General features: G+C 47.5%; 1 protein-coding gene across 8 annotated transcripts in view; it reads left to right on the top strand.

The window, feature by feature from the left end:
• The first annotated feature begins 563 nt into the window (after positions 1 to 563).
• ADRA1A (adrenoceptor alpha 1A) overlaps positions 564 to 11,302 on the top strand; it is a 113,947-nt gene continuing 103,208 nt past the window's right edge. For 4 of the 8 annotated variants that reach the window (XM_077942645.1, XM_077942647.1, XM_077942646.1 and 1 more), the window contains exon 1: positions 564 to 3,743. In XM_077942645.1, the coding sequence (XP_077798771.1) occupies positions 2,861 to 3,743 (883 nt within the window). In that variant the 5' untranslated portion in view covers positions 564 to 2,860. 8 annotated transcript variants of the gene reach the window in all.

Below are 11,302 nucleotides of genomic sequence, written 5' to 3'. Positions count from 1 at the left end.
TTTAAAACATACCAAACTCTGTGGCCATAATGCTCTTAAAATTCATCTGTCTAAAGAAATTAGAAGTGAATCATATTAAATAAGGTTTAGATATATCCACTTTATCTTCCTGAAAATATAATTTCATTACAATCGAATTTATCAAATTTTATCTGATTTGACTTGCTATTTAAAATACTTTATAATTTACTTGCATATTTGGAATTACAATGTTCTTAATATACTTCTTGATTTTAACAAAACCTAGGACAAATGTTAATCAAATCAAACTGTTCAAAGTTACTTTATAACACATTCCTATGAACACACCATACACACAGCAATATCTAGCAAGGGTGTCAATTTTTCTTTATTTTTAAAATCAGATCATTTAAAGAAGTTATTTACTACAAATGACTCTACACACACACGCACACACACACGCAAACCTTTTTAAAGAAACGCTAGAACCCAACCCCCTTTAGGCCAGAGGAAAACATTACAGCTGTACACGCACTTGTGCCTGTTGCCGTAGAGTAATACGGTAGCAGCAGGAGATTACGGTACTAGCTGGGCTACTGCCTGTGTTACGTCAGCGAGAGCTGCAAAGTTCCTTGCTATTCTTTTCTGGTGTCGGGGAGCTGAATATTAAAAGGGTGATTGTGGAGTTATCGGTTATCTGTATTTTTTTTTTCTTTTCCTATTTTGACTCTTTTTAAAAATGCAGGTAAAGTGACAGCGGGCCAGGAGCTTAAAGACATCGCTGGTGGAGGGGTGAGTCAGCGGGTGCAAAAGGACAAGGATTTGGTTCCTCGGAGAGACGGTCCCCTCTCCGCCTCCAGAGAAGATCAGGCAGGCAGCTCCCGGGACCCAAGCCGGGTCCGCCTCCCACGCTCGCGAGCTGGTGGCTCAGCAGCGGCGCTTCAGGTGAGTGCGCCGGGGCGGGCGTCCCGCAGGGCCGAGTGGGTGAGGGCAGACATCCCCCGCTGTCTGGTGAGACCGAACCCCCACTTTTCCCAGCGCCTCCCGCTTTTTCCACCAGGTTTTATACCGGCCCCTCTACCCCACCCCCGATTCCCTTACATCTTCTGCGAAGTTGCCTTCTACTTAACAAGTGTCTTTTTAACCCTGTGTTTATCACCCTCGAGGTAGGAGGGAAAGGGTTTCTGCAGTGGCACGATTTTAATACCACCTGTGAGGTCTTAAACTTGGAATTTTAACAACAGTCTTTGCCCGAGGTCTCCTCTCAGGGCCCAACCCAAGAAGGCAAGGTGGGCACTTCCTCACGCCCCGCGGTCCTGCCGAGTCCCTGCGGTCGGTTCGCAGTTGTGGAAACCCAGGTTTCTTACGCAGATGGTGGCCCCCAGCCCAGAAAATCGAAGGCGGCCCCTGCCCGCTGGCATGCCGGCTTCATGTTTACGCCTGCAAAATCCGCAGTGACTGTCACTTGCAAAGCTGCCTCTGCAGAGGGACGTCCTCCCCACTCCGTGCCCCGGCAGTCCCGCTACGGCTGGCAGCTGGAGCCCCTCGGGTGGCCAACAGTGAGGCTTGGAGAGGCGTCGTGGACAGATCTGGGTCGCTTTCAGCCCTCGGGTCCCTCCCGGCTTCGCTCGGGACCTGGCTCTCAAGTCAGCTTGGCTGGTGGACAGACCGGCGCGCTCTGCGCACCCGAGTGCGAATTCCACCGGCGTGAGCGTGAGCGTGCGCGTGGTCCTGGCCCTGCGGTCCCTGGGTCTCAGCGGTTCCCTCTCCCAGGCCGCCCCCTCCAGGTGACTGCGAAGCAACCTGTTCTAATGGAAACCGAGTACATCCTCCAGAATTCCCCGGCTAGGATCAGTGCGACACACTCGCCAGCCGCGATCGCCCTTCCCGGGCTTCGAGGATTTTAATTTCTCGGTACCGGCGCTCGAAATCCAGCCTTCGAACGCTGGAGCCTGGGGTTAGGGGGATTTGTTTTTTTGTTTGTTTGTTTTTCGCTTCGAATCCTGAACTCGGGCAGAGGTGACTCAGTAGAGCGCGCGAGGCAGGTTCCCAGTGGTGGGGACGCGAGATGCGCTCCGGAGTCGCCTCCGCCACAGCCGGGCGAAGCAGCTTCTGGACCGCAGAACCAGCCCGACTCCCAGCTGGCGTCCCGCAGCCGGTCGAGCTCAGCACAGCCTCTCTCCTTGGGGCGCCTAGCTCACAGCCCGCCTTTCTCTTTGCGCTCTTTCAGGTGGACGCGGTCAAACGATGCCCGGCAGCCGCCTGTGTCTCAACACATATTTCACACCCACGTCCCCTGGCCTGTGCTCCTAGAAGCTGGAGACAGCAGGAGCCTTCGGTGGGGCAGCTCAAAATGTAGGTAACTGCGGGCCAGGAGCAGTGCCCAGATGCCATCGGTCCCTGCCTTTGAGCGTCGACGGCTGATCCTTTGGTTTGAGGGGGAGACTGGCGCTGGAATTTTGAATTCCGAATCATGTGCAGAATGCTGAATCTTCCCCGAGCCAGGACGAATCACACAACGCGGAAAAGCAGACTCTCGTAATTTTGGAATTGCATGTTGCAAGAAGTCTCCTGGATCTTCACGCCCACCCTCGGGTAGGGAGGGAGTTGGGGTCCGGGCTAGGCCAGCCCAGCAGGTGGAGAGGGTCCCGGGCAGCCCCGCGCGCCCCTGGCCATGTCGCCTTTAATGCCCTGCCCCTTCGTGTGGCCTTCTGAGGGTTCCCAGGGCTGGCCAGGGTTGTTTCCCACCCGCGCGCGCGCTCTCACTCCCAGCCAAACCCAGCTGGCAGGGCTCCCTCCAGCCGAGACCTTTTGATTCCCGGCTCCCGCGCTCCCGCCTCCGCGCCTGCCCGCGGGGTGGCCCTGGAGAGCCGGACCTCGCCCGGCCCCGGCTGGGACCATGGTGTTTCTCTCCGGAAATGCTTCCGACAGCTCCAACTGCACCCAACCGCCGGCACCGGTGAACATTTCCAAGGCCATTCTGCTCGGGGTGATCTTGGGGGGCCTCATTCTTTTCGGGGTGCTGGGGAACATCCTAGTGATCCTCTCCGTAGCCTGTCACCGACACCTGCACTCAGTCACACACTACTACATCGTCAACCTGGCGGTGGCCGACCTCCTGCTCACCTCCACGGTGCTGCCCTTCTCCGCCATCTTCGAGGTCCTAGGCTACTGGGCCTTTGGCAGAGTCTTCTGCAACATCTGGGCGGCAGTGGATGTTCTGTGCTGCACCGCGTCCATCATGGGCCTCTGCATCATCTCCATCGACCGCTACATCGGCGTGAGCTACCCGCTGCGCTACCCAACCATCGTCACCCAGAGGAGGGGTCTCATGGCTCTGCTCTGCGTCTGGGCACTCTCCCTGGTCATCTCCATCGGACCCCTGTTCGGCTGGAGGCAGCCGGCCCCCGAGGACGAGACCATCTGTCAGATCAATGAGGAGCCGGGCTACGTGCTCTTCTCAGCGCTGGGCTCCTTCTACCTGCCGCTGGCCATCATTTTGGTCATGTACTGCCGCGTCTACGTGGTGGCCAAGAGGGAGAGCCGGGGCCTCAAGTCTGGCCTCAAGACCGACAAGTCGGACTCGGAGCAAGTGACGCTCCGCATCCATCGGAAAAACGCCCCTGCAGGAGGCAGCGGGGTGGCCAGCACCAAGAGCAAGACGCACTTCTCGGTGAGGCTCCTCAAGTTCTCCCGGGAGAAGAAAGCGGCCAAAACGCTGGGCATCGTGGTGGGCTGCTTCGTCCTCTGCTGGCTACCTTTTTTCTTAGTGATGCCCATTGGTAAGTCTTGACCACCCCTCACTTTAGCATTTGGGGATCTTCACCCTTCTTGGCTTCTGTTACCCCAGACTCCCAGTCCTGGATGGGAGAGGACGGATTAGCATTTCAAACAGCACAGCTCTAGGGCAATTAGAAAAGGCTCCCGTGTAGAAAAGTGAATTTTCATTCTCTTTCTACTCCAGTCTCATTTATATTAGGTCCTAGAACACTTTTTCAACTGTAAAGTGGCTTCCAACTGATGCAGATTAATTGTTCTCTGTAATAAGAATGTCAACTTTTCTTAATGCCTATAAGCACGTGTTTAATTTAAATGCATCTGCTCTCTCTAGTCTCGGAGTCTCCACCAAGTGTTTAGGCTGACTGTGGAATGCCATTTTCACTCTGCTACAGAACGCAAATTCTTTTGGCCTGAAAATAAGTACCTCGCTTATTCTGGACAAATGTGTGATTTTATTATTGCATTAGTTATTCATAAGGGTTTGTTTTAATGGTCTGTTTATGTTCTATATCTGTGCTAATTTTATTTTCTGGATTCAGTATGGAAGGAATTACGGTGAGCCACTAAGAAAAAAAAAAATGATTCTATGTCCAAACCAATTTTAGCCTTAAATAATTAATCATAATGTTTCCAATAAGTAAATACTTATTTTTTTTACTTTAATAGTAAATATTAAAACAAACACTTCTCTTACCCAAAATCATCCAGAAAGTTGCAGATGACACTGTTTGAAAATAATACAGTACACATAATGTTACAAATCCAATTTTTGCAGATGCTAAATTAGCTGTTGTCAAAATTAATTAGCTTGTTATAAGTATCAGCAAGCTGATCCACTTGGAATAGTCATCTATCTCCTTCAGTGAGATCCCAAAATGGTTGTATGCTATTTTTAGTTTGGAAGCTCAAATATAGACCCAAACATCGCTTATCCACCAACTCTAAAAACCAAAACATCATGGTTAACATTAGTAAAAGTCCATTTCAAGTGCTTTACAGCCTAATTTAAATGGCATGTACTTAAAGTACTTTAATTTGCAACTCTGTGCAGTAATAGCAACTATTATTTTTTGTGCCATTTATGTTCCAGACATTTTCCCAAGTTTTTATTTCATTAGTCCTCTCGACAACTCGGTGAGTTATACACAATTATCCGGCAATCACAAGTCATGGGAAGGGATGCTTCAGGTCCTAATACCATAGCCACAAGCCATGGATAGCTATTTAAATGTTAATTGAAATTAAATTAAATTAATATTCGGTTCCTCAATTTCTCAGTCCCACTGACCACATCTTAAGTGCCCAATAGTCACACGTGGCCAGTGACTACTGTTTTAGACAGCAGAGATATAGGTCATTTCTATCATTGCAGAAATGTCTGTCCTGTAGGGCTGCCAGAGAGGCCCTCTTTAGTCCAACACCTGGCCTTCCATTGTGCCTGCCCATCATTATTACTTACTCTGCTCCTGGAAGTACATCACAGCTTTGAAATTACAGAAATTACACTCTTTACCTGAGTCCCTTTGCACATTTATTCATGCATCTGCTCGCTCAACAAGTATTTATGGACCATCTGTTCTAGGCACTTTGGATGAAAAGGGCAGAAAAGTCCTTGCCAATGAGATGTTTGCATTTGGAAATGAATTAAGCAAATGAATGTATCCTAAAAAGTCAAGATTAACATGCACTATCAAAACATCAACAGGATGAGAGGTTAGAAAGTGACAAAGACAATGAGGGTCTGCTTTAGTGGGTAGTGGGGAAAATTCTGTCTAAAGAGGTGATATTTGAGCAGAGTCCTGACTGGACTGAAGAGCAAAGCTTGCAAGATCTGAGAAGAAGAGCGTCCTGGGCAGAGGCAGCAGTGAGTACAGAGATGGGAAAGAGCCTGACCTGTTTAATCAAGATCATGGAGGCCAGTATGACTCAGCTACAGACAGGGAGGGAGCAGTCAAGTTCAAGAAGAGATTGGACAGATAGACAACACCAAAGTCATGTGGGGTCTTTTGGACCAAAGTAAAATTTCCGTATTATTCTAACTGTGGTGGGAAGTCATTCAAGGGTGTTTAGCAGGTGAGTGGCCAGTCTCATTTATATTTTTGAAGGATCATTCTGGTTGTTGGGGGGAAAATTGGCTGTTTGGGGGCAAGAGCAGAAGCAGAGAATAGTTAAAAGGCTATTAGAAGTCAAGGGGATAGAGGTCATGACATCTTGAACTCAGGTGGGACAGGTAGAGGTGGTAAGAAGTGATCACATTTAGCACTTATTTTAAAGGTAAAGCTGATGAGTTTGGACAAAGGTGTGAGAAAAAGGGAGGTTTAGGGCCTGAACAGCTGAGTAAATAATAATGCTTTTTACTAAGACTAGCAAAACCAAAGAGTTACATGGTTGCAAGGGGCTGCAGGGAGTGAGAAGTAGGAGCCTTTCTTTTGTGTACACTGTATTGAGAAACATTCATTAGACATCGAAGTAGAGATGGCAAGTAGGGAATTAGATACTGTACATAGATTTGGAGCTTAGAGAGGAGGCGGGATACAGATATAAACTTGGGATATGTCAACATCTTTAAAGCTATAGGAATAAAGAGGTTGACAAAAGAGAAGGTAAAGAGAGAAAAGAGACAAGAACAGAGCCTCCACACCTGTAGTTCCAGCTACTCGGGAGGCTGAGGCAGGAGAATTGCTTGAACCCGGGAGGCGGAGGTTGCAGTGAGCCGAGATCGCGCCACTGCATTCCAGCCTGGGCTCAGAGCGAGGCTCCATCTCAAAAAAAAAAAAAAAAAAAAAAAAAGAACAAAACCTCCAGGGAATTCTGATACTTGGGGGTCAGGTCAGAAAAAAGAGGAGAAACAGCCAGCAAACAAGATTGCAAAGGACTAGCCAGGGAGAGGAAAAATCAGGAGAATGTGATATCCTGGAAGCCTAATGAAAATGTTTCAAGAAGGCAGGAATAATCAACTGTGTCACATGCAGCTGAGAGGTCAGGTTAGAGGAGGACTGGGAGCCAACATTGGATTTGGCAGTAAGGAGGTTCTTAGTGATAGGAGGAAGGCACGTGAGGCTCACAGCTCCAGGGGAGTGATGGAACCAAAAGCCTGATTGTGTACTTTCTAGAAAGAACAAAGGATGAAAAAAGTGGGAACAGGGAAAATAGACAACTCTTGTGAAAGGTTTTGCTATACAGTGGAGCTAGGAGATGTGGTGTAGCTGGAGGGGTCTAGGGAAGGCTTTCAATGGTGGGAGGTGGGTATATGACATGATATTTACATTCTGATGGGAACGATGGGATAGAGAGAGGCACTGATGGGATAAGCAAGGGAGGAGACAGGATTCAGTGCCCAAGGAGAGCACTGGAAAATGACAAGGAAAGTAAAGTGTGTGAGTCCTGAGGCAAGTAGAGACGGAGGGAGAGATCTATTGATCCCTTTAGGATATGTTTATGTCCTCAGTGAAATATGAAGCAAGGTCATCAGCTAAGAGTGAGTCAGGAATGGGGAACGATGGCGGCTTGAGCAGCAGAGAAGGTGTGAAAGATCCATCTTTGAGAGTGGAAGAGTAAACATTTTACGGAAGTTTAGTAGAGTCACTGGATAGTCCTGGAGGCCTATTTGAGATTTACGGTCATAACATTAAAGTAGAGCAGTCAGGAGGGTTGTGTGTTTTTCTCTAAGAGCTAAGCAGCTGAGGGATACAGGAGGCATTGCTGAGGACCAACTGTGAGTCCCAGAGAGTGTGTTTGTGAAGAGACACAGACTCAGTCAGGTTAGGGAGCATCCACAGCCAGGTGGTAGAAGGAGCCCGGGTGACGATGGGTGGCCTGAGAGTTTGGAGCTTGTGGTGGTGGCTGAGCTATGCATAGAGATGAGAAACAATGGCCTGGGTCCTGCAGTCATCTAGGGGAGGTGGACTCTCTGTCTAATCATAGCTCACTCTTGGATTTGCTCTCCCAGGGAGTCAGCAGTGTGGAGGAGAAGATGTTGTGGGGGAGAGAAGTGGTGGTAGACAGGAGCCCTCGGAATCAGTGGACTTTAAATCCTAGAAAGGTGCTGGGTGCGGTGGCTCATGCCTGTAATCCCAGCACTTTGGAAGGCTGAGCAGGCGGATCACTTGAGGTTAGGAGCTCAAGACCAGCCTGGCCAACATGGCGAAACCCCATCTCTACTTAAAACACAAAAATTAGCCGGGCATGGTGGTGCACACCTGTAATCCAAGCTACCTGGTAGACTGAGGCTGGAGAATCGCTTGAACCCAGGAGACAGAGGTTGCAGTGAGCTGAGTCACACCACTGTACTCCAGCCTAGGCGACAGGGCGAGATTCTGTCTAAAAAAAAAAAAAAAGGGAAAAGATTATATGACAGGAGGGAAGTAGGGAACATACAGTTCACAAGGTCTGAGTAGCTGCTCAGTAGCACAAAGCATTCCTGAACCTGCCAATCTGTGGTCCCCAGTTTCCTCCTGACACCAGTTGAGTAAGAGGTGATTTCCTCCAAGAATGTACTGGCTATGTAATAAGCACCAGGCTCTGGGCTACACAGAATAAAAAAGATGAATAAAGCACAGTGCCCTCAAGGGCCTCACAGTCTAGTTAAGGAGACAAATTGTCAACAATTATTGCAAGTCTGTAAGATTGGTGCTCAGAGTGATATTATTACATGGTGCTCAGGATGGTGCTCAGAATGACATTATTACCCAGTGCTAAGCTATATAGCTGTTAACTGTGTCTGGAGGTCACTGAGAAGCTTCTATATGCATAGCCATTGACAGAGCAGAGACTTAAAGAAGATGGCACTACTTCCGCTGGGTCATCAACTAGATGTTATATGTCTTTTTATTAACTGTCTTAAGTGTGTTTTTCATGCAAAATGTGAACAGAAGAATAAATATGCTATCATATTATTATATGCAAGGGATATTCATTCTTAAATATGACATGTGCTGTTTTGGAAAAAACGGCTGTCGGTCTGCACTAGACTGCAGGAGAGGAAAGAGATTAAAAACTAAAACCAGGGCAGGGATGAGTGTGCTATCCACAGCTAAGAAGTGAAACACCCACGTTTAATAGGGATTGACCCAGAAAAATCAGGTGAGTAGGCTATTTGACTGCGAAGGTCCTTCCTGTATATTATGAGAAGTCTCACGTTCCCTTTTTCCCAAGCTTCTCCCCACTAAGGCTGGGTTGCTTGCTGCATTCAATAGAATGACTGTTGGGAGGAATCTGACTTGCCTGCTTCCAAGTCTAAATCTTGCTAGTCTTGTTCCGTTTCTGCATCCTAAATGTTTGGTTGAAATTCAGAATGCCTTCAAGGGAGGGGGTTGCATTGTGAGGTTGTTAACAGTCATTTATACTTTGGAGCAAACGCTTTCAAAAAGCAAATTTTGGTCATGGAGATGAGTAGAGAGACTATGACGTTGTTAGCCTTGAAACTACGAAAGAAAAGGAAGGATAAGGACTCTGCTTCTCAGGAAGCTCCAGCATCTAAAACCTGTGAATCATCTTTGTTGATTTCATCCCATCGTCTAGAGCCCACTAGTTCCAGAGGCAGTGTGCTGCTGAGTGGAGAAACTGTTGGCCTGAGATTTAAACCTAGGCTTTCTTTTTCATATGACAGGGGATGTTATATAGGTCAGCTGCCCAGCATAGTGCCTAACACAGAGTAAATGTCAATAAATGTCCATCTTACCAGAATTCAAAAGATTCACAGACTATTACTGATGTCTGTCAACATGCAGATGTTGCATGTTGAGGGGTGGATGTCCTTGGCATTCTGAGAAATAGAAAGCATTGGAAAGAAGATGAAAAGGTAACATTCACTGAAAATATAGTTAGGTGTCTGAATTCTGGACATGTTATCTGATTTAAACACAAAACCCAGTGTTATTATAGGACCTAAGCCATTGATTGCTATTGCCACTGCATCAAAAGAGGCAGTGTTGGGCTGAGATGTGGCTTACATAGACGTAGAATGTTTGAGGATTATGTTTATAAAAGAAGAGAAGGCAGCACATTGATAGAGCAGGAGAATGTTTTAACATTGGATGTTTGAGGAGGGCACAGCTGGCAGGGGATTGGTCAGGTGGAGGCAGCGACGCAGAGAATGATTCATTCATTCATTCAGCAGAATTTCATTGAACATCTACTGTTTGCCAGGAAGCTATAGAATCACTGGAGATAAAGACAAATACATCCCTGCCCTAAAGGAGCAGAACATCTGAACAATTAGATACCTAGCAAAAGTATATGAAAAAATGACAAGGAAAAAGGACAAGTACATACAATGCTATATGATAACCCCAAACGCTCTGTGGATGCCCAAGATAACCAGGGGCTGAGGGTTGCTTCACTGCAGGTACAAAGGGGAGCAGTCCCCTGGTTCTCATGGAAAAAGTTCACCTCTTAGAGATAATGGTGTGAGGAGAAACTAATGCCATTAGGATTTATTTTATTTTGTTTATTTATTTAACAACAGGATCTCATTCTTTCACCCAGGCTGGAGTTCAGTGGTAATCATAGTTCACTGCAGCCTCTAACTCAAGTGGTTCTCCCACCTCAGCTTTCTGAGTAGCTGGGACTACAGGCATGCACCACCATGCCTGGCTAATTTTTATATTTCATTTTTATAGAGATGGGGTCTTGCTATGTTGTCCAGGCTGGTCTTGAGCTCCTGGGCTCAAGCAATCCTTTTTCTTTAGCCTCCCAAAGCATTGAGATTATAGGCATGAGCCATCACACTTGGCTAGAATTTATTTTAAGATAAGAAGTCAGTGTTTCAGGTACTCTTACTACACCACAAACCATACCAAAAGGTAGTGGCTTAAAGCAACAGCCATCTATATCTCATGATTCTATGGGCAGAAGTACGTCAGCACCCAGCTTGCCTGGCAGTTGAAGCTGGTTGTGAGTCTTGGTGGCCTCTCTTCCCTCCATGGTCTAAACTGCCTTCTCATAGCATGGCAGTTCTCCCCCAAGAAAGCCAAGGCAGAAACTGTGAGGCCTTTGAAGAACTGGGCTCACACCTGGTCCAGCATCACTGCTGTTTCATTCTGCAGTCACAGCAAGTCAGAAGACCAGCCTAGGTTCAAGGAGAAGTGAGACAGACTCACATCTTGATGGGAGAGCAGCAGGTGCATACAGGGAGGGGCGGATCATCGTAGTCCTCTTGCAGATCACCGACCTCACAAGTGTGCCAAATTACATTTCTCTTTCATCCATCAGTTATATTGAGAACCCTGTATGCCAGGCTTCATGCAATGCACAGAGTAAAACCAACTGGGGTCTCTGCCTCCCTGCAGGCTTCTAATCTCCAGGAGACAGACATTAATCGGATAGCCACATTAAGTTATCGAAAACCGCGTACAGAGCAATGAAGGGAACATAAACGGTGCCTTAAAAATATGTCCTGTGGCTAAGGGTGGTCCTGGACTGGGAGGGTAGAAAGGTATTTCTGGGAAGGAGGGCTTGACTATTAAGTCCAGATCTATTGAAGGAGTAGGTGTTTAGTGGCAAAAATGGGGAGGGAGGGAAGAGAACATGCAAAGACTCTAGTGGGGCCGGCTTAATGCCC

Source organism: Macaca mulatta, chromosome 8 (genome assembly GCF_049350105.2).
Source record: "Macaca mulatta isolate MMU2019108-1 chromosome 8, T2T-MMU8v2.0, whole genome shotgun sequence".
Lineage (NCBI taxonomy): Eukaryota > Metazoa > Chordata > Mammalia > Primates > Cercopithecidae > Macaca > Macaca mulatta.
The sequence above is the reverse complement of the archived record's forward strand: the minus strand, read 5'-3'. Positions and strand labels throughout refer to the sequence as shown.